Raw genomic sequence first — 21580 nt, 5'->3', positions numbered from 1 at the left:
TTGTGATCATACCCGTGTGTGATGTTCACCAACCATTTGCCAAATTGAACTTGTAAAATTGTAAGAGCTAAAACATACTAAACAAATAATAACACTACAATAAATGCTTTAGCAGAATTTATGTCTTTATGAATTATCTTTATCTAGTGTGAATTATTTTTAGATGGTTCACTGCGCCCTCTCGCGGCCATAATGGCAAAACGTAGCTTGTCCATTAGCTGTTTTTTAGCCTCATAAATTAACTACTGAATTCGATATCTGAACTGTAAGGCTACATTGTTGGAGGAATACGCATATAGCAAATTCAAGAAACGTCCAAATGTCGCACGCCGCATAAATGTCTCATTATATAATGTCAACCGTGGTTACACAACCCGGTCTGAATATAGCAGGCAGCAGTTTCTGTACAGGCACTTGTGTGGACAGCTGCAGTCGGTCCTGTCCTGGTCCTGAGGGTGACATTCAGGGGAAGCAGTTAGCATCGACAAAGGCATCAACATGGCACAGGCTGTGCAGAAACTGGTTGCTAAAGTACCTACCCTGGTCGGCGGTATGTTAATTTCTTGTGCTTTTTATCCCTTCATGTATCCAACAACCGGGAACTGAATTGTAGTTACGTGTGTTGTAAAATCTTTATTGACAAGACAGAGCTAAGGCTAGGCCAACGCTGCTAATTGCTCCGAGACTGTGATCAATTGAACGAAGTGAATGTTAACACTAGCTAATGCTATTTGGTATGGTGAACGCCGAATTATATTATTAAATTATATTCATTTTGCTTTTGTCTTTTTTTGACTAATTTTACATTTATTTGACCAGTATTCGTGCTTTGCACTCTTGACACTCAGTAAGTAATCCATAAAGCTATGTGGCTAGTGCTACAGATCGGCATGTAGGGGAGCCCTGCAGCTTAAGCCAGAAATACAGTTGCGCAGGACTCATGTTTGCAGTATTTCTCCTCTCTTAGCCGCTGTCACCTACTCCAAACCCCGGCTATCAACCTTCTGGTACTATGCCCGTGTCGAACTTGTCCCCCCTTCCCCTGCCGAGATCCCAAAGGCCATCTCGGGGGCCGCAAACGTCCTCAAGGGTCTCCAGTCAGGACGCCTCAGTCAGCTCACAGTGAGGGTGAGTGTCCACGACAGAACTTTACAGATCACTGGTTTGTGGTGGCTGTACGGGGTTCATATAAAATAATGACAATGGGAGACTTGCTGATGTCCTGATATGAGCTAAAACAGTTTGTCGACCAGCTGACCAAAGGACAATTAGTTGCAATTTATTTTGATGATCATGGCAGACCCTTATGCAGTTTGTTAACCAGAATGTATTTAATTGTTTTTGAATCTGTCATTTAAAATCTTACCCAATTATTCCACATATAATCTAGCCATGCAAATACTTATAGTTTTATTTGCTAATGTTTTCAGTTTTCAACTGCTGCAAATAACTATTTTCATTATGATTAAGCAGTTGTTCGTTTTTTATGATTAATTGATTCATTGTTTACTACATAAAATGTCTACGAATTGTTGCAATTTCCTGAAATCCAAAGTAAGAAAGAACAAGGAAAAGTGGCAAATCCTTTCATTCAAGAGCAAATGCAAATGTGTGATGTTTATTTGTTAATAAAAATGACTGAAACAGTAGATTGATTGGAAAGAAGTGGAAGTGATTGATATTCTTCAGATTGATTCATCTGCTAATTGTTGCAGCTCTGCAGTTATATGGAATTTAACTTTTGGAGGTGCCTTTGGGACAAAAAAAAAAGAGTATTCTTCTCAAATAGTACTCACAGTAATAGTTATTTTTTAACCATTGGTGTTCAGTCACATTATCACTAGCAGACATTGAATCAAAGGGTTTCTGTAACTCCAAATGTTTAGTCTGAATTACTCCATACTCCTGTGTTGACCTGGACCTGTTGCAAAGTTTTGTCTTTAGTTTTCTTCCGTAAAGCAGGGATTTTAATGGCCCGTTTGTGGAGAAAATGGAGTGTGCCTTATTGGCTACAAAAATGCAGATTGCAGGTTTGGATATATATTCAAATTGTACTTTTAATTATGATTTTAAAAATGGCTGAGTAGGTCACATGGTGTGATGCATACATAAGTATGAATAAAATTACAGACTTGTAAAATACTCACAAATGTATAGGTACAGTAATTTGAGTAGTTGTAATTAGTTATTTCACTCCTGAGAATACATTATATTTTTTTTGTATTTTTGAAAAAATGTTCCAGGAAACAGTATCTCTGTCATGCAGAGACCTCATTGAGAACATTTGCTTGTTCAGTCAGTTTTATGAACAGAGTAAAGACCATAGTGTCAGCAGTAGCACAGCTCACAAAACAAACTCAAATGATCTACATTGACATCACAATGATCTACAGGTTATTTTGGCATAGAGCTTCCAACCTTGTTTACTTTTCACAAACAAGCATAATGTACAATGCAATGAGAGATTTTATAGAATAGTAAATGATTTCCTTCATCATTCTGAGTTGAATGTATTATGTCATTTCTGCGCGTCTGCCTTAGTGCACAGCTACCCATTATCAATACAAATAAACAGATCTAATAGAAATAGATGACAAGGATCAATCTTTTTCAAATTTGAGGAGTCACACATGTCACTTCAGGATACAAAACACTGGTAACGGCAAATAGTTTTAAAATCTCAGAACATGGCAAAATAATTGAATATATGATGATAATAATTATTATAATGATAATAATTTAAGTAATTGTTGGATTATTGCATGCTTAAAGGCCAGTGAAAGCAGTGGGGTGTATTAATCAGTATTCTGTTTACTTTGCTGAAGTCTATGCGATACAAAAGAACCCTGAATAAATCAGTCCCCAAGTAGAACAATGACGGGAAGATTGTCGGCAGTGACTATATCACTTCTCCAGAAGCAAATTTAAATCTTTTTTTTTTTTTGTTTCCACACAGGATGCTTTCAGGAACGGACTTGTGGCCACGGAAGTGTTGATGTGGTTCTACATTGGAGAGTGCATTGGCAAAGGAGGCATCATTGGCTATGCTGTCTGAATTTTTTGGACTGTCGTGCTTTTATTTCTTTTGAGCGTTGTATGCTCGACTTCCTGCTATACTTCTAGGAACCAATAAATATATATCTATTGATAAACAGAACGTCTTGTTTTCTGAGTCTTTGCCTTTTCATATAACATGCATGGATTTAGTGGTGTTTAGGTGTTTGGCATCTGTGTACAGCAAAAATGATTATACACGATTAAAGCCTAAAGTACTGAGATAGTACAAATGACACTAGGAAAAGCTTGGATGTAAATAGTAACTTCAGGGGCTTGGTATTGTGAACGCTGGCTCAACTGTCAGGCAGCGGAGCCGTTGTTATTTGTGGTGGTAACACCTGTGCTTAAGAAGGTCATAAAATGTTAAAATCTAACAAAGGTTAAAATGTTTGCTGAAACTAGGAAATATGAGGAAAAAGAATAGTCCTGCATATTTGCACTTGACTGTTCACCCCATGCCTACTTTTAATAACTTTGCATCTTGATTTTGACTCCCAAAGATAGATATACATAGTGAGCTAGTTTTAGATGTTCTGGTGTATGTGTGCACAGTGATTGTGCTTCACCGTCCTATTATAGCTTTATGTAGAGAAATCCAAGGTACCTTTAAATGTATCTGAAGTTAATATTATATATTCTGGAATGAAATGCAGTCAAAACAGGAGAGATGCCATCATTTTGGCAGCTTGACCATAAATGAAATACTGTGCATTGTCCACACAGGCTTCAGTTCAGTTCCTGTAAACAGCCAGCAGAGGGAACTGTGAGTATTGTATGTAGTGTTCAAGTAGTTTTGGCAATGCACTGAGTTTCAGAGCAGGTTGGCTTCTATCATTTTTTTTTTGCAATGCAATAAGACATTTCATTTGGCAACGCTGATTGGATTAGATTCGGTCCTTATGTTTTCATGCAGAAATGAATAATGGCACAAACACAAATCGGTTCATTCGTTGAGCTCTTTTATTGAGAACTGTTGAACAATTTTGTTACAAAACAAGTCTTTTCTTGATATCATACTCTGGTGGTCCATTATATAAGTAAACATACATACAATTAAATAAAGGTTAGTTCAAGTGAAAACACTAAAAACTCAGCAACTGATATGGCAACTATCAGATAATATTAAAACATGATGAAATGTTTTTTTCCTGGTGAGTTGGAGACATAACAATACTTGTAAATGCACCAACAAGAGCATTACGGTAATTCTCATACAGGTCATACCTGAGCAGTATAATTTAGATGAATCATGTAAGATTGTAATGAGCAACCATGAGCAAATACACCTTAAGTTATCTCATGTTACATCCTTTATGGCATTTAATAACATCATCACTTGACAAGCGTCACGCCCTGTGTGAAGTAATGGTTGTGATGTTACGTCTATCAGTGGGAACAGAGAACAGGACTGTCAATCAGATCAGTGCATGTTCAAATATTATCCAGCAGTTATTATCAGATGCGAGGCAAGATAACACTTCTCTGTATATTGTATTTGTGTGATTGTGTAGCAATAATGTATTTCAAAAATGTCATCAGATCCAACAGCACCATGCAGAACACGATATGTGATGTGTGGAGTTAAAGAAGAAAAAAAAAAGAGTATATATATAATTTTTTGGAGAAACATTTCTCTTCAAAAATAAGAAATACAACTTCATCAGCGTGGTTTGGTACAGTTTAAAAATGTTGAAAAAAATATATATTCCAAAAGCACTGCTGTATATTACAACTCTGATTCCATAAAAGTTTGGATCCAGTAGAAAACAAACGAGCAAAAAAAAAATAATTAAAACTCTGAACTATGTTTTCGGACAATATAAGTGTTTCTGTAGTACAATAATGCGTTTCACAGAGTAGTAACATTCCCAGTGTTTTGCCGCCCCTCACCCAACTTGTTTGAAACACGTTGCTGGGATGAAATTCAAAAGCATATTTTAACAACAACAACAACAAAAAAATCAATGAAGGTGAAGGTAAAACATTAGGCATACATATTGTCCTTGCACTGTTTTTCAGTTGACTCAATGTCAGAAAGAAGTAGCAAATTATCACATTTTGTTGTGTTGTTATTTTCCAGTGTCCCAACTTTTTTTGGAATCTGGTTTGTATGCGAGACAAAAAAGATAAAAATTCAGACTTTCAAATGCTCGAACATCAGTGTTCACTTAAGATTGCAGATCTTGACCGAGGTTCCGACTCCAAAGCCCGGATAGAGGGGCTCGACGAACGTGGTCTCAAACCTGTGCAGGAGGGTCATGCTGTTGCCTATGCTATAAAACGCCAGCACGCCCGCCGTGTGGTCCAGGTACACGCCTATCCTGGGGGAGTGGGGGGCGCTGATGGCTTTGTCCACCCGGTTGTGCCAAGCAGAGTAGCCCGAGTCGGAGCAGAGGAGGCTCCAGGATTTATCGTTGTAGCCCAGCAGACACAGCGAGCCTTTGCCCTTCCGGCTGATGCCCCTGTAGGCCACGCCGATGGAAAACTCCCCGCTCCACTCGATCTCCCAGTAGAAGCGGCCTCCGGACAGGGCTTCCCGGCAAAGCACCTGGGCAAAGCTGTCGAACCTCTCCGAGTTCTCTCCGTAGGGCTGCAGGTCCCTGGTGCGGATGACCTTCCTGCTGCTCTCAGAGATGTACAGCTCCTTGTAGGCTGTGTTGGGGTCCAGTTTCAGCTGGCAGAAGTCTGGAGAAAAACAAAAAAACAAAAAACAAATGAAAAAATTGGTAACTGAAAAGGTAAAGTATGTAATTTCTGCTGATTGGGGTCTCGTAAGCCAAACAAAATATCTAAATAGCGTGGGATCATGGGAGTTTTTAGTCTCCGCTGTCAAACTACCACCACTGCTGATGGGGAAATCTATCTGACGTGACTCATGCTGAAACGTTCACAGACAGGGCAATGCTGTCAGATCTGATTCAAGTTGATCTGTTTGCAGTAAAGACACCGGATACTTACATTTCACAAAATCGGCCCTGCTCTTTGGTTCAGGAGGAGGCGCGCTGTCCACGGTCACTTCTTTGCCTGCAGGCGAACAAACAATGTTAGGTCAACTTGATCCGCACACACACACACACACACACCTGCGGGCATTCCTTTAATTCCTCCTTTGAGGTTTTCCCCTTGCAGCGTTTTTAACCGAAGGATCTCTGATGCAATCCCTCCCAACGATCCATGGCAACTGCATTGTCAACCTAAACAATAATTAACCTCCTGCAGTCTCATATTTCTGTATAGGACGTGACTGCGCTCACCTCTGCTCCTTCTGTCCAATGTCCGACTCTCCGTCGTGTACACGGGGACCTCGTTCACTGTAGGACAGAACGCATTTGTATTTAGAAAAACTTGGCTTGCTGTTGTTTCCTGCACATCCTGTAGAAGCGCCGCGATCAGTTTCTGAGGTCAGACCTGACTTGGAGATCTTGTGCAGCTCCTCTCTGCCAAACTCCTCCAGGCGGTCCTTGATCTCAGCCACAGCTTTCCTGACGGCCCCGAAGGAGAAGTCGGGGTTCACCGTCACTCTGGGTATGAAGCTGTCGTCGGTGGGGGTGCAGAGGTAGTTGAAGTTCTGATGGAGGGAAAGAGAAGCAAGTGTCGTGACGAGGATGAACACACCATCAACAAGACCTATCTGAGAAACAAACAGAGTTGGCCGAATGTTTTTTTTCGCATGGGCCGCGATTTTAAAGCTGAGATCGCACAACTTTGAAGCTAGAGTCACAGTAAAACTCACACATTGGGAGTAATCTTTCAAACTGCTGCTGCATAAACCTCTTAAAGTGCAAGTTTAGAAACTGTCACACCCAAAATGATACAAAAGACTCATGATCATGGGCGACCTGTGTGAGTAAACTGTCTCATTGAAAACCACACCCACATGCATATTTGTCAGCTGTCAGTTTAGAGTCAGGGTGAAACTGCGCAGTCATGACAGTAACACATTAACACTGACACAGACTCTGAGTGCAGCACCGCTGTCGTAAATAAAAAATCTCAGGTCTGCAACAGATTGTCAGGCGCAATGTGGGCGCTGACTGCAACCAAAACTCATTACATCATGACAGTGTTATGTGTCGAAGTATAAATGAATGCAATTCCGTGATCCTGCCCTTTAACTGAAGGTACACAGTGCAGAAACAAGTGATAGGATGGGCGGAGTGACTGAGACAGAGACACCATTCATCCCATTACAAGACACTGTACCATCAGAGTGATGTAGAAGCTATTTAAGGTTAAAGGTGCACTATGTAAAAACTGGTCACCTCTTGGATACATGCTTCAAACCAACGGTGGGGCAGCGTATCCCCCGAGTGATCGCTAACTGCTGCGAGCCGCGGCTGCAGTAAGCTAACTCAGTTAGCTGTGCAGCTACCAGTCTGGACTTGGACCTCAGAGTCCTGCAGATGATGTTAGTTATTTTTTGGGAAAATCTCTCAAATTGATTTCGTACTGCACCTTTAAAAAGTGTCGTAATGTTGCTTTAACCTCCTTAAATGACAACTCCAGACGTATTTCTTCCGAAATAGTCGCTGTGTTACCTGCAAGAAGTGGATGTGGTCCTCGGTGCTGTACAGCTGCTTGAGGCCCGACTCCTTCTTCTTCAGTTCGTCAATCTCCAGTTCCAGTCGCTCGATCAGAGCTTCGGCCTGGTTGAAAGCGGCCTTCTCGTTGATCCCGATCAGCTTGGTCACCTCTGACCTCATCCTCTCGATGGAGCGGATCATGTCCTCGAACATCTTCTGGCTGTCCACCATGGCTCTCTGGGCAGAGTTCTGCAGACGAGGTTCAAAATCATCAGCGTTTTGCTGCAGTTTTTAAAGAAATCGCTTTCTTTTTTTTGCAATGTGACTACATTCAGTCGTTGGCTGGCGTTACCTTGAGCGAGTCCACCGCGGTCTTCAGCTCCTCCAGCTCCTTCACCCTCTCCTGGCATTTTTGTCTAATCTCGGCTTGAGAGATTCCCAGGAGTTTCTGCGGGATAAAGACATATTACACAGCCAGTTATTCCCCTGTTTTGTTTAGCATGCAACCCCATGACTGGCCCCCTTTAATTTAGTATTCATAAGATGTAATTGAATGTCATGCTGTTTTATTGTGCGAGACTTAAAGCCTCGCATTTGTTGGTTCCATAAAAAAAAAAAAAAAAACATTCTTTCTCATTAAGGAATATCTGGGGAGGCCCTTGGGCATGTCTAATAAACCCAACTCAAAGAATCTTCTTAATACGGCCAGCTTTTATCTCGGAGGGAGAGAGGGGGGAGAGAAAAAAAAAAAATCTGTAATGGAATTCTTGCCACGTTAGGAATGTGAATCTACCGCTGCCTGACTTTTAAAGAGATGTTTCAAGGTGCACGCAGCACTGACGCGCAGAATAGAGGGCTTCTAATTCAGCTTTTACTCAAGCCCACCAACCCATTCTTCAAGATAAGCTTGAGGAATGTGGGGAATCTGAGGGGGGGGGGGGGAGTCGAACATGAGAGGGGGGAAGGGAGAGAGAGCGGGAGTGAGATGTGTGTGAGATCCAGGTTGTAAATCGTTAGATGAGAGAAACCAGGCTGGCAGTGTTGTAAAGAAAAAAAAAAAAAAACCAAAACAGCAGGATGAATTATAACTCCCATCATGCCACGAAAATCCTTTAGCCCGTATTCCTGCTGCCATAAAAAACACTTTCAATTGCTCATCCATAAAAACTAGCGCAGCTTCTGACTGGGACACTACGGTATCTGTTGACAGTCTTATCTCCTCTCCCCATCGTTTTTACAGGCAAAGTGAATCATTTGAATGTGCGCTGTGGTTACAGCGCTGTGATTGGCCGGCCGCGAGGCGTCCAAGGCCTTGACTCCCTGACATTCCAGTATCATTACAGGGCCAACTCCCACAGGTGGGAACCGCCGCAGCAGCAAGGAAGTTTCTGTATATCTATCCTGCAGCTGGAACGCCGCATTCTCTGAAAAGCAGCTTTCGGAGGCGATAACTGGAGGACACTCCCCCAGGCTCCGCGCAGCTAATCAGAGCGCTGGACTTGTTTTGGCGGTGAATGCCTGCCAGTTTAGCTGATAGCGTTGGCGAAATGGGTCAAAGTACAGGCGCCAGTTGTAGTGCAGGGGCAGGAGTTGGGAAAAACAACCTGTTTTCGCACTCAAAATACTCCAGTGGCTTTGTATTTCTAATGTATCAGGGTTGTGCCTCCTTTCTTCAAACAGTTTATCAGTCTTCAAACACATTCCATTTCAGTTAGGCTGCTTACTTCCCTGACATGAAATCACACTTTCAATTCCACCAACGGACACGGAGGAGGATCTCTTACCTGTTTCTCGCCCCTCTCCGCCTCAGCAGAGACTATGTCGTGGCCCCTGTGCTCGCTGACTGTGCAGATAGCGCAGATACACATCTGATCCGTTCGACAGAAGAGCTCCAGGGACTTCTGGTGCTGCGGGCAGATCTTCCTGTCCAGGTTCACCAGCGGCTCCACCAGCTTGTGCCTTTTGAACGTGGCGGATTCGTAGTGGGGCTTCGAGTGCTTCTCGCAGTAGGACGCCAGACAGTTGAGACAGGACTTCACGGCCTTCAGCTTCTTCCCCGAGCAGAAGTCACAGGGGACGTCGCTCGGCCCGGCGTAGATGTTCCCCTGGGAGGTGCTGAGGTTGAGGGTCAGCCCGCTCTTCTTGATCTTCTCAGCCACCATGCTCAGGGTGGCGTTGGGCCGCAGCACAGGCCTCTGGGTGAACGTGATCTTGCACTGGGGACAAATGTAAATCCCTGTGTAGTCAGCCTCGTTCCAGTAGCCACTGATGCAGTCCATGCAGAAACTGTGGCCACAGGGGATGGCCACGGGGTCCCTCAGAAGGTTCAGGCACAGGGAGCAGTTGAAGTAATCTGGAGAAGTGTGATCAGCCATTGTGATGGGCCAAAAACACAGTCAGACCTGCGGAAACAGGCAGGGAACGCCAAAGAGCAGATGGAGGATTTTCGTCGAGTGTGCCTGGGAGCCCGCCCTCCAAGAGTGTGGTACAGCCTGCCTGAGACAGGACCTACTTGTATTTCTGAATTCCAGAGGTTATTGATTGAAAGCAGACAAGGCCCTCCCCCCTGTGCTGTGAGTATATCGAGCCCTGCCCAGTTCAGATAAGCAGGTTGAGCAAGGAGGGAGAAGGGAGAGGGAGAGAGAAAGGACACAGAGAGAGAGAGAGAGAGAGAGAGAGAGAGAGAGAGAGAGAGAGAGAGGGCGGGCACACAGGAGAGGAGAGAGAGAGAGAGAGAGAGAGAGAGAGAGAGTTAGGGGACAGAGTGAAGGAAAGAGAATGAATGAAATGTAAAAAAGGCGTAACAAGTGGCAACCAACGTGCCAGAAAAAGCTTCCATTTCCCTCAGAGCTTCCTTTACTCCTAAATTTCTCATGTGGCTCATCAGCGGCCGAGTTGCGCACACACTTCTCGGCAGCTGGATTTCCACCTATTGTTGTCAGACAGAATCGCCATTGTTCTCAAACCGGTTACAGTCTGACAAACACGAACGCAGCCTAAGGTACCGTCGGAATTTGAGGGACCACCCAATAAACAAACAGAGACGAGCGCGAGCCGAGTTTCAGAGTCATTTCAGACAACCCCTTTCAGTCTCTTTCCCCCCCTCCGTCACTTCAAACTTGAAAAGTCTAACTTGCTGGAGGTGGTTTGCCTCAGAGCAACAAGAGGCCAGAGCCGCAGCGTTTACACAGCGTCCAGTCAGACCAGTCGGGTCACTTTTTGTCACTGCGGCTATTTGTACAGCAGAGAGAAAATATTCCTGGTCGGGACACCAAGAGGAAACGCACACATGCGCGTGCTGAGTGTGCGTGTGCAACACTCCTTCCAGGTCCAGGTGTGTTGTTACAATGGATGTTCTGCATATTTGTGCACATGCGACATCGTAAGTTGTGTTGCACTATTTCCTCTTCAAAAAATGTGACTCTCATGGTTGCCTAACTCAGCCCTGTCACCCTGACTCACTCTGTAACCTGTAGTGTCTGCTGACATCACAGCCTCTCATTTACATTTCAATTTGCGTTTCAATTAATCCCTGTTTACCGGCTTCTATACCAACAGCCCATTCACGGTATTTTTCTTGATCTCAGTCGGTCCTTTGGTCGAGATTAGAGCCATTGCTGGAAAGAAACTTGCTTGAAATAAAAGTTTTTGAAATTTGCAATTCCTGCCTGATGCGTGATCATGTAGGCAAAAAATAGTAACCAAAGGCTGTAAGAGGGACACTGGCTCCACCTTCAACCTCCTATCTTGCATTACTTCATACACATGGTAGTTTCACCTCTCCATATTTGGTCCGGTTTCTGATAAGCCAGTTTTTCCTTCCTTCCTCCAGAGTAAAGGGAGCGCTCTGTACTTACAGATTAACTACCTGTTAGTGTTGAGGACCGCCGGCAGCGGACAGAACTTCAAATGAAGCTTCAACATGATTGGGAGTTTCTAACTCATGACCAGATTAAACCAAAATGTTTTATATATTCAAAATAAAGTCAGCATGGAGTATGATAATGTTTTTAAAAGTGTCTTCTAAGATTTAATGATAAGCTTTCTATAAGAAAGCCAATGCGTTCTCCGATGCAGGAGACAGAAACTGCAGCTCAACACAGTCATCTGCAACTCAGTCCAAGTTCAAGGAGAAAGGTCAACCTTCATTAAGGAGCAGCGCTTTCTGCAGGGCGAGTGCAGGGGAGCACAAATGGCTGTTTGATCAAAGGGGAACAAGGACCCGCTTCACTGAGTGGGAGCAAGAAAAACAGGAAGACACAATATTCAAAAGTGTTGCTGGAAATCAGTGGACACGGTCGTTGATGCTGGTGGATACACAAAGCGGGAGTTTACCGAAACAGACACGGTGTGAATAAAAAAGGCTGCACACCGCCAGCACGCATGTCTGTCGTCACCTCAACCTCAGACAGGAGAAGAGGAAAAATAACTAGGGCCCAGCCGATACTTGGCATTAATTTATTGGCCGATCTACACATCTCAATACAAACAGCTCTCAAAAGTGAAAGAGGCAGCATAGTTTGGTTGTGCGTGCGTGCAGGTTGAGGAAAAAAACATTATTTTAACCAAAAAGACGATGATGGGCAAATTAAATTATTCAGCATCAATTTAAACTTCAACATGAGATCGGACCGGAGCTCTTGTCTTAAAAAAACAATTCACAGGAAGTTCAGGGAAAAGCATGTTTGTGCTTTTGATACTGCACAGTTTTAGCTGGAGAGTAGGCCACAGTCGAGTAAAGACAGAGGTTAACTTAATCACGCCTTCTCTCATAAGCCTGGAATGAAACAGACTCAGAGGCTGAAGACATTTTCAGTAGATGCAGTCAATTCGTGCAGAGCAAGTGTAGACCAACATGTCTTTTCCACCAGAATGTCTATATATATTTTTTTCTTTTATGAAAGCAAAGTCCATCTCCTCCCACATCTCTTAAAATCAGGGTCAACCCTGTGCTGCATTTCTCTCTGCCCTGCGTGTTTTTCCATGTTCCCTTGCTCCTGCACACCTGATTCAAATGACCAGCTCGTCATCGAGCTCCGCTGAAGCCTGATAATGAGCCTTTCATTTGATGCAGGTGAGCTGGAGCAGGGAACCGTCCAAAACATGCTGCACAGGGGGAGCTCAGGACTGAGTGGTGAGACGTCTTGACATTCAAGTTCAATGATAATTTTGGTGCCGACTGTTCTTTAGTGGACCCTCCTGCAATTCCTTTTTTTAAAAATATCTTTTTCATCTACCTTCTTCTTCTTCTTGCCTGGTCCCAACACACTACATCAGTTATAATTTCCTCCCCCCCAAAAAAACTATCCAGTATGCTTCTTTAGAGGATTATAGGCATGTACATATTGTTATTGTTATCTCTATTTTCAAATCAGATTTTCCTTTTGTGTGTTGCAACCCGCAAAGTTGCCCTGAGGTGACACAAAAAAATGCTCGGGGGTTTTGATCATTGACACGTGATCAGAGAGGCTTCCGACGAATGGGATGTGTGCAGTACTGGGTTAAAGAGCGTGTCAGGTACAGCTAGACAGCAGGGGATTTTGTAAAGGGGGGGTGCTTTGCTCTTAGGAGGGACTGAACTTCACATCACAATGTACAGTGAATTTTAATTCTAGCCATCGAGTCATCCTTGCAAATTTCTACCATCGCCTCAAGGTCAAATGAAGTGAAAATGAAGATCTAAATTGAGAATAAATAAGTAATTTTGATCTTTTCATTAAAACAAATTAATTTACAACTGAAAAGAACTTTTTGTTTTTGTTAACATTTCCTCTTATTCTCACCACCACGTCACGCCTCGGTCAACATCGTGTCACCTGCCCTGACTGAGCATGACCCTCTCGTTGGAACCTTGAGTCAAATAAGATGCTACATTTAGTCTTGCGTGTCAGCCGTAGTTACTGTTGTTGACGGACAACAGGCCCTGTAATGCCTGGCACTCGGTTCTGGCCCTGCCTGGCTCGAACACAATGGAATCTTTTAAGCAGCCTTTCTCGGCCCTTCTGTTATCTGGGCTATCAAGTGTAGTTGCATTCCTATCTCCATTTCAACAGTCCCGAAACTCCATCTTGGCCGGGGGGGTGTGTTCGCGGTAAGGTTAAAATCTACAGGGGAAGTTGTTTAGCTTGGGAAAAGAAAACATTCTTACGATTTGTATTGGTTTCAGTGAGCGCATTTTCTTAGTTGCGGTGGTGTTCTGGTTGACCTGCAGTAAATTCCAGCGGGGACTTGCAGGCTGCCTTTATTTATTTATTTTTTTCTTAAAACCTCATAAGAATTCAGTGGTAATGACATGGCAAAGTTAAAAAGGGAGTTGATGATTAACTGTTTACAGGTGAGGTGAAGGTCAGGGAAATCTCGGACCACAACAACCAAGGCAGAGGGGAAAAACGCACACACATCCCAGTGAAGCGCGTCACTGCTACGCTCAAGGCTGCTGCTGACCAGACACGACAGCTGATCGGCGGAAAAGAATGCGAAGAATTATTAGTCAAAGTGCAGAAAATAATCTCTTTTGGCATGAGTTCATTTTTGTTCTGTGACGTTTAGCAAGTATCATCACGTGCCCAAAGGGAACAGTCTGTCTCCAGGCAATCTGTAACACTCAGCAATTAGAGTACACTCAACTGTGACACACCTGCGGTTTCCCTACACTGCATTGTTTGATAGATACCAAGTTGCTTTTTCAGATGTTATTTGAAGGGGTGCTGTGTAGTTTTTTTTTTTTTGGAGCATACATTTGAAATATTTACAATATTAATGAGATTATAACACAAATGTAGAAAAGTGCATTGGGTTTTATTTGGTTGGTTTAGGCAGGAAAAAAAATCAGACGATGGAGATCTTTCTCTTCTGATTTCAATTTATTCCCCCAAAATCTCACACCGCTGCTTTTAGTCCCCAATTCATGGAGAGCAGATCATATTATTCCAAACAGCATTTTTCATGCTTAATATTGTATTAAATCCTCAAGATCATATGTCTACATGAGAAAAAAATATATTGCATAAGCTCTCAACTTTTGGTTACTCAAGGCCAAACCTTGTGACCACACATTTTATCTAGGACTTGGATTCTGTATCTGATGAAGGCATTCACAGAGTTCTTTGCTTGCCCCGCCCTTGTTTGACTGGTTTCGGCTCAACCAGTTTATCCTCCCACTGTTTACCCTATATAACTTGCACCTGTAGTACCTGTGGGTTCACTTTGCCACTGTGCTGACAGGAGTCACTTGCTGCCTTCACAGCATCTTCACTGCATTACAGGGAACAGCCCAAAGTTGTCTCAATGTCATTGGATCAGGACGCCTGCTACCTGTGTAAGGAGGACCTCAGGGATCCCGTGTCCATCCCTTGCGGCCACATCTTCTGCTCCGTTTGCCTGAAGACATACTGGGACCATGCTGACCACACGGGCTCGTACAGCTGCCCACAGTGCAGGGTCTCCTACAGCAAGAGGCCCACCCCGAGGCGCATTGGAAGCTCCCGGCAGTCCACGCTGCCGCAGCGTAGCAGCGAAAGGGAATCCTTCCCGCCTCCACCTCCGTCCCCCGACTACAACTACGCAGGACCCCAGGACGTAGGCTGTGACATCTGCATCGGCAAGAAGCACAAAGCCGTCAAGACCTGCCTGATGTGCCTGGCCTCCTACTGCGACAAGCATCTCAAGCCCCATTTTGAGTCTGCCACTTTTAAAAGGCACAAGCTGGTGGACGAGATCGGCCACCTGGACAGACAGATCTGTCCCCAGCATCAGAAAGGCCTGGAGCTGTTCTGCCGGACTGACCAGATGTGCATCTGTGTGCTCTGCACAGTGAAGGAACACAAAGGTCACGACATGGTGTCTGCTGAGCAGGAGAGGGCGGAAGAGCAGGTAGGCAACACTTTGCTTAGAGTGACAACACTGGTTTTCTCTAACATGTGCTTAGCTCAACATCACAAGTATTGTTTCATGTACATGCCTTTTTTTCCCATCTGTGAATCAACGGTGACACATGTACTTGTGTCATGAATCAGTGTAGTAGTGGCACAGTGGCAGGTCATGCATGACAGAGCAGATTACAATAGACGAAACGAGCCCATAAAACAAAGCCTGAAGTGAGACACGCCCGAAAGCACACAAACCTGCTACCTGCATGTATGCTGCCGCTACAAATGAAAACTTTGAGCTATTCATTAGTCAAAGTCTAATGTTTAAGTTAAAAATAAACTTCCTGATAAGAGGGTTTTGCCAGTTTTTGTCTTTTTTTTTTTTTTGTGGAATTGAAGTTGCCATCATCAGCAATATCTGTCGTTTCCCATATAGCAACGGCTGGGCGCCACCCAGGCTGAGATCCAGGAGAAGATTCATGACCGACTCAAGCAGATGGAAGAACTAAAACAAGCTGTGGACTCGCTCAAGGTTTGTGCCACCTTCATCCATCAGACAGATAAGACCAGACTAGCCGCTTCACGCTGAGTGGAAAGTTAAATCAACTACCAACACAGACATGCATTCCTTCATGTAGAGAGTGATGACAGCCTCTCTCAGTGTGCTGGTAAAACCAGTGTGACGCCCAGCTGATTAATGGCGTTGTATCCCTGTTTCCTGTGCAGAACTCGGCCCATAGAGCCCTACAGGAGTGCGAGAAGATGTTCAGTGACATGATGCGCTCCATCGAGAGAATGCAGCAGGAGATGTCCAAGCTGATTGCCTCCAACAAGAGGGCAGCACTCAACAACGCGGAGGGCCACATGGAGCGACTGAGCCACGAGATCGCTGACCTGAAGAGGAGAGACAACGAGATCACCCAGCTGTCCCGTACGGAGGACCACATCCACTTCATCCAGGTAACTGACAGCCAATCAGAGGATTCGTATAGCAGATCCAGTAGCTCCTTCACAATATGCCACAGGTACAGGGTGGTAGAAGACTAGAGGTATCTCATCAGGTTTCATCTTGGACCGGTCACTAGATAATCATGAGGCCAAGACTTTGTATAATAGTGGCATTGGTGCAAAATTAAATGGACGACTAATTTAAAGTACATTATCATGACTGTCTTTTTGTTCTTTTGTCCTTATCAGAGCTACCACATGCTGATAGCACAGACGGAGGCTGAGGAGCTGCCTACAGTGACCGTCAACCCCTACTTCACCTTCGGTCCGGTCACTAAGGCCGTCTCTGAGATGAAACAGCACCTGAACGAATTCAGCAATGATGAGCTGGTTAAGGTAGCCAAGGCAGGTGAGTCAAGAGACTGCATGAAGTCCTTGGTTGTTGAAACCTCTTGAATTAGTGTGAACCATGTTAACTCACATTTTTAAAATATTTGTATTTTGCAGTTAACAAGATGACCTTCTGCCAACTGGATGAATCTAAAAAGAGACGGTCTGTGAAAAGTGAGTCAGCCACTTGAGAAATAACTTGCACGCTTTTTTTTTTTTTTTTTTTTTTTTTTTTTTAAATGTGGACAAAAATAGAAACGTAGTTAAAAATATGAGTCCAATTTTACTTTTTAGACCATGCATTTTTAAACATGCAAAGCTGTGGTATTTTAGAAAAAGACATGGACCCAAATTGAAAGCTAATCATACTTTTACCAAGGGAAGTTGGGTAGATTTACAGTTTCCCCTGTCCTCAATGGGGCTTTGTGCAATCTTGTTTGATGTTTGGTCATGGCTGGAGAAGGACATTCATTTAGAGGGTAACGCGAGGTCACTCAGTTGCTGCAGGGTTAAATGTTTACTTTGGCTAAGAGGTCAAAGTGCCAGCGAGTTTACATTAACACACTCTAGTAAATTAGAATCGGGCTTTGCTGCACAGTCTTTGACATGAGCCTGATTGATGACAGTATTTATAGATCTGGGTTAAAGGTCCCCATATTATGAAAATGTTCAGGTTCTTCAATTTATTTTGGGTGTCTAATTGGAAAATGTGCTGCTTTTTAATAATAGGAAAGTTATTTTATTTGAATGTAATTTTGACCATACAGTTGCCGCAGCGCATCTATTCACCCTCGGTCATGCGGTTGTAGCGCCTGTCTCTTTAAGGCCCCCCTACCCAAAAGCCCAGTATGCTTTAATTGGTCAGCTCTCACGGGTTTAAACTGGTATGGCCCATTGTGTTTACACATCAGTTCTGTCAGTGTTCTTGCAACCACACCTGTGTTGGGGGGGGGCGTGACTGTAAAGTCGTTGCATCACAACCTTGCAGAAGTCCTGATGGCTTTTTAAAGGCACTGTTCTCACGTGAATTGAGCATTTTGAATCTGTCACAGTATGTGTATAACATCTAGACTTGCTCTATAATCAAAGGTATCACTTTCTACAATATGGGTCTGTCACTGGGATAATGCATGTATTGTGCGTTTACTGATGGTTAATCTGTCATTGATGGCATTGTGTAAGGAAATTACAAGGTAGACCACTACTAGAAACAAACCCTTAAATTCAAAGCATTACAGTATATTCTACCAGGATTACTATCGTCTGACATGATGCATATTTTTACTTCCACAGGTGACGAAGCTCCCATGTACAAGACCGTACCAGTCCACGAACCTCAGTACAGGGAGGATTTCCTGAAATGTGAGTCAGAGCTTCTCTCATTCTGCTTTACTGCTTTCTGCGCTAACCCTGATCGCTTCTCTTCTTTGCTCACTTCAGTGCTTGAGGCAAATTAGATGCTGATGAAGTTCTCTGTCAGACCCTGTGGCTGACCACAAAATCTGATTTTGGTTACTACTGTATGTGCTGCAGTGTCAACAGAGTCTGGGAGTGACTGATTATAAATATATTAGCTGGCGCTAACGCAGCTTTGTGATTTGGGAGGGGCTTCCTCCCTGTTTTGAACTGTTAAAAGCTCATCAGTCAGATTAGAACAATAACTTTTTTTCTAATTTTAACACTCAGAACAATTCACTATATTTGAATATGGAGAAATTGTATTGGGGGTGGGGGGGAGATGTTTTAAGCAAATTGTCAGGGGCCAGTTTGGACTAGTCTCTATATAGAAATTTCTTACATAGCCTTTTAAGGTAATTGGGGATAGGGTTCAAAGGTTGTGGGTCTCACCTTATGGTAAGATGTGAACTTTGTCAGATGCACTTGTGTTTGTGGTCAAACTCACAAACGGTGTCGATACCTCTGGCATTCCAGATAAAAAGCCGGGCAGATCTAGCAGAAGCCACCGGGTGGCTCACCAACTATGACCTGCAGAGCTGGACACACACACACAGCAGGCAGGTGACATCTAACCCCGGGGATTAGTCTAATTTTTGTGTCCAGAGGGTCTCTAGTCCAATCATTCTATGACAGAAGTTTGTAAAAATAGTGGTGCAGGTGTGAGGGGGGGGAGCTTTATGCCTGTCTTGGGTTTCCTCATTAACAGCATCTATCTAATCCAGTATAAGTAAAAATGTTTCCACCTGTGAAGTAAGCATTCCATTTATCTACCTAGATGCTACCCCGCTCACTCTGGACCCGAACACGGCCTACAGGCAGCTCTACTTGTCTCGAGGAAACAGGAAAGCTGCCCTCAAGAGAGACCCCCAGTCATACGGTGACCACCCTGCCCGATTTGACTCCCTGCCTCAGGTCCTGTGTGTGGAGCCGCTCTCTGGAGGAGCTTACTACTGGGAGGTTGACTGGAGCGGGGAGGGGGCAGCCCTCGGCGTCACCTACAAAGGCATCAAGAGGACGGGCTACGGAGACAGCTGCCGCATCGGCTACAACCGCAAGTCCTGGAGCCTTTTCTGCTCCGATTCCAGCTACTCAGCCCGCCACAACAAAGACCAGGTCGAGGTCAACGCGCCCTACTCGTCACGTGTAGGGGTGTTCCTGGACCACGCCGGGGGGACTCTCTCTTTCTACACTGTGGGGGACAAAATGTCTCTCATCCACCGCTTCAAGGCCTCCTTTAGTGAGCCCGTCTATCCAGGCTTCTGGGTTTGGTACGAGTCGGCCATCAACCTCCTCCAGCTGTGATGAAATAACAATGATCCACATACTACTGTGATTTGGATTTACAGAAGCATAGCTATTTTCTGATATTATTACTTTTAAGACTGTATATATGTTTTTTTTTTTTTTTGTTAAGGCTGTATCAGGGGAAGTTTTCTTGATGGCTGTGAATGTCTTGCCAATTAACGTGTGAAATGTAAGATCAGGTATATAAAGTGAACGTGCATTTAAATTATCATTTTGAATAATGAAAGCTGTACATTGAAATGTCATGTAACCGTTTATATAGATTATGATACACTTATTTTATCAATAAACATTTTATGAAAAGGACAATAATAAACGTGTGTAGAGAATGAATGGCAGCTTTCCAGTGAAAAGCTCTATGTCCAGTTTCCTGGACAGAAAGATAACAAACCACACACCTCTACTATGCCCTTTTTTTTTTTTTTTTTTTTTTTTTTAAAAAAGGAAAAGTTCACACAAAAATTTTAAATTCAATCATCTTAATCATGTTTCTTCAGTACTGATCCCAAAATGCTTTGTGCTCTGCAAAACTCCACCCAAATTTCCATTGGCATGGAGGTGGGTAGATAATGGCTGCATTCTAATGTAAGTGTTTGCGTTACATATAACATTCACTATGTGAAATGAAGAGCATGTGCTGTGAGACTGTGGGGGATTAGCAGTGTTGGTTTTGTGGAGGTCTGAGAGGTTTCAGAGGAATTACACATGAGCAGGCGAGGTGTGACTGAGAGGCTCTCGAGTTCACAGTTGGCCGAACAACATCAAGCCGCAATCTGAAATGCTTGTGGTATGCTCAGCTAAGGTATGGCCCAGTCTCACACTAAAGATAAAAATGCAATTATTTTGTAATTAAGGGCTGGATTTAGGCAGTTAGAGTTCGATCTTCATTATTTTCTGTGCTAGAACTCTATTTTCTCTCTTTCTCAAATTTCTCCCAGGACTGTCTTAAATGGGGCCCAGGGGCCAAAGTTTGCCTGCCATAAGGTTTGATTTGACCCACCAGATGTTTCAAGCATAAACATTTTAAATGAAATGGTATCCCATATATTAAATAGCTTTTTAATTTGCTATTTTATGTAGAATTTGTGTTTTTTATATATGTGGGATCCATCCACTGCTTATTTTTCATAATCTGAGCACAGTGGGCAATGACACTGCACAGGAAGTAAATCACTTTTGGCTCACCAAGGAAAAATGTTTAGCCCTCCTATAAACAGCTTGTAATAGCTACTATAAGACTGTACTGTCATGTTTGTTTTTAGAGGTCTGGGACTTGAATAATGACAAAACTTAACTTGATAAAAGACAAAACACAAGCCAACGATTGGACAGCACGAAACATCACAGCTGTTTCGTTACAGCTCCGACCCCCTGTAACGTTCAGTACCCGTCTCCCATGATGCTGGACTGAAGTGAGTCTAGATTGTGGAATCCTAAAACTGCGGCCTTTAGGGGAAACTTTGAAGATACGTCAGAGAGGATATGAAGCGCTCCCCCAGAAGACTTAAGGTTGTGGTCAGTTTCAATTTCCCCGATCAAGCTGGTGAGACTGAAAGACAGCATGCAGACTTACATTACAAAAATGAGGGACAATGCAATTCTAGTGGCTATAATGAGACACATTAGGTGACCTGAATTCTCATGTATTTGAAAAGTTCTCACCAAAAGGTTTTTAGTTTCTGCTTAATGCAGCTACATCCAAATGGCCAATAAACAACTAATACTGTCATTGTGTATGATCTGATTTTTACACACAGAAAGCTGAAAAAGAGCAGCATCTCAAAAGAGTATTTACGTACACAGTGAAGTTACTATTGATAGATTATGTAAGTGTATCCAGTAAACGGTCATCAGTGTTCATTTGCAGTGACTTTGGCTGTTGCAGTTGCCCTGAACAGACATTCTTAAACCTGTAAAATAACACGTGGGCTTTGCTACCTCTAGTGGAGAAAGGTATGCAGTGCTTACCAAAGCTGCTGTCTGTCACCCAACTCTGGGGAAACCTCTGTGTGTGGCGATAATTTACTTCTG

The 21580-nt window shown here is 43.4% G+C and overlaps 3 protein-coding genes across 6 annotated transcripts; 2 read left to right on the top strand and 1 right to left on the bottom strand.

The window, feature by feature from the left end:
- Positions 1-391: 391 nt before the first annotated feature.
- On the top strand, positions 392-3157 carry atp5l (ATP synthase, H+ transporting, mitochondrial F0 complex, subunit g). The gene is made up of 3 exons (XM_037120004.1): positions 392-550; positions 968-1128; positions 2957-3157. Exons 1-3 carry the CDS (start codon positions 499-501, stop codon positions 3053-3055), a joined length of 312 nt encoding a protein of 103 aa, XP_036975899.1. The 5' UTR covers positions 392-498; the 3' UTR covers positions 3056-3157.
- Positions 3158-3995: 838 nt separating this feature from the next.
- ftr82 (finTRIM family, member 82) lies at positions 3996-10166 on the bottom strand. Its single transcript, XM_037120409.1, has 7 exons — positions 9365-10166; positions 7933-8028; positions 7596-7829; positions 6466-6625; positions 6312-6368; positions 6016-6081; positions 3996-5742 (listed from the first exon to the last, which is right to left on the bottom strand). Exons 1-7 carry the CDS (start codon positions 9953-9955, stop codon positions 5222-5224), a joined length of 1725 nt encoding a protein of 574 aa, XP_036976304.1. The 5' UTR covers positions 9956-10166; the 3' UTR covers positions 3996-5221.
- A 2457-nt stretch (positions 10167-12623) lies between these two features.
- ftr83 (finTRIM family, member 83) lies at positions 12624-19867 on the top strand. 4 transcript variants are annotated; one of them, XM_037120295.1, is made up of 9 exons: positions 12624-12714; positions 14827-15452; positions 15885-15980; positions 16175-16408; positions 16646-16805; positions 16904-16960; positions 18080-18148; positions 18719-18805; positions 19020-19159. In XM_037120295.1, the coding sequence occupies exons 1-8, from the start codon at positions 12633-12635 to the stop codon at positions 18769-18771; spliced, it is 1377 nt and encodes a 458-aa protein (XP_036976190.1). In that variant the 5' UTR covers positions 12624-12632; the 3' UTR covers positions 18772-18805; positions 19020-19159. The 4 variants fall into 4 exon arrangements, with proteins under 4 accessions (XP_036976190.1, XP_036976191.1, XP_036976188.1 ...); XM_037120296.1 differs by having other exon boundaries at positions 18719-18801; positions 19020-19145; XM_037120293.1 differs by lacking the exon at positions 18719-18805 and having other exon boundaries at positions 19020-19867.
- Positions 19868-21580: the final 1713 nt, after the last annotated feature.

This window comes from Acanthopagrus latus, chromosome 13 (genome assembly GCF_904848185.1).
Source record: "Acanthopagrus latus isolate v.2019 chromosome 13, fAcaLat1.1, whole genome shotgun sequence".
In the NCBI taxonomy this organism is placed as follows: domain Eukaryota; kingdom Metazoa; phylum Chordata; class Actinopteri; order Spariformes; family Sparidae; genus Acanthopagrus; species Acanthopagrus latus.
Note: the sequence above shows the minus strand (reverse complement) of the source record. Positions and strands in the feature narration are given on the sequence as shown.

Bases quoted from the DNA above. Each gene is read 5' to 3' on its own strand.
- atp5l (XM_037120004.1), top strand. From the start codon at position 499: ATGGCACAGGCTGTGCAGAAACTGGTTGCTAAAGTACCTACCCTGGTC. The intron at 551-967 runs GTATGTTAATTT...CTCCTCTCTTAG, and splicing joins AGTACCTACCCTGGTCGGCG to CCGCTGTCACCTACTCCAAA. The intron at 1,129-2,956 runs GTGAGTGTCCAC...GTTTCCACACAG, and splicing joins TCAGTCAGCTCACAGTGAGG to GATGCTTTCAGGAACGGACT.
- ftr82 (XM_037120409.1), bottom strand. From the start codon at position 9,955: ATGGCTGATCACACTTCTCCAGATTACTTCAACTGCTCCCTGTGCCTG. The intron at 7,830-7,932 runs GTAACGCCAGCC...CCTCGTCTGCAG, and splicing joins CCGCGGTGGACTCGCTCAAG to AACTCTGCCCAGAGAGCCAT. The intron at 6,082-6,311 runs GTGAGCGCAGTC...GTTCGCCTGCAG, and splicing joins ATTGGACAGAAGGAGCAGAG to GCAAAGAAGTGACCGTGGAC.
- ftr83 (XM_037120293.1), top strand. From the start codon at position 12,633: ATGAGCCTTTCATTTGATGCAGGTGAGCTGGAGCAGGGAACCGTCCAA. The intron at 15,453-15,884 runs GTAGGCAACACT...TTTCCCATATAG, and splicing joins AGGAGAGGGCGGAAGAGCAG to CAACGGCTGGGCGCCACCCA. The intron at 18,149-19,019 runs GTGAGTCAGAGC...TTATCTACCTAG, and splicing joins CAGGGAGGATTTCCTGAAAT to ATGCTACCCCGCTCACTCTG.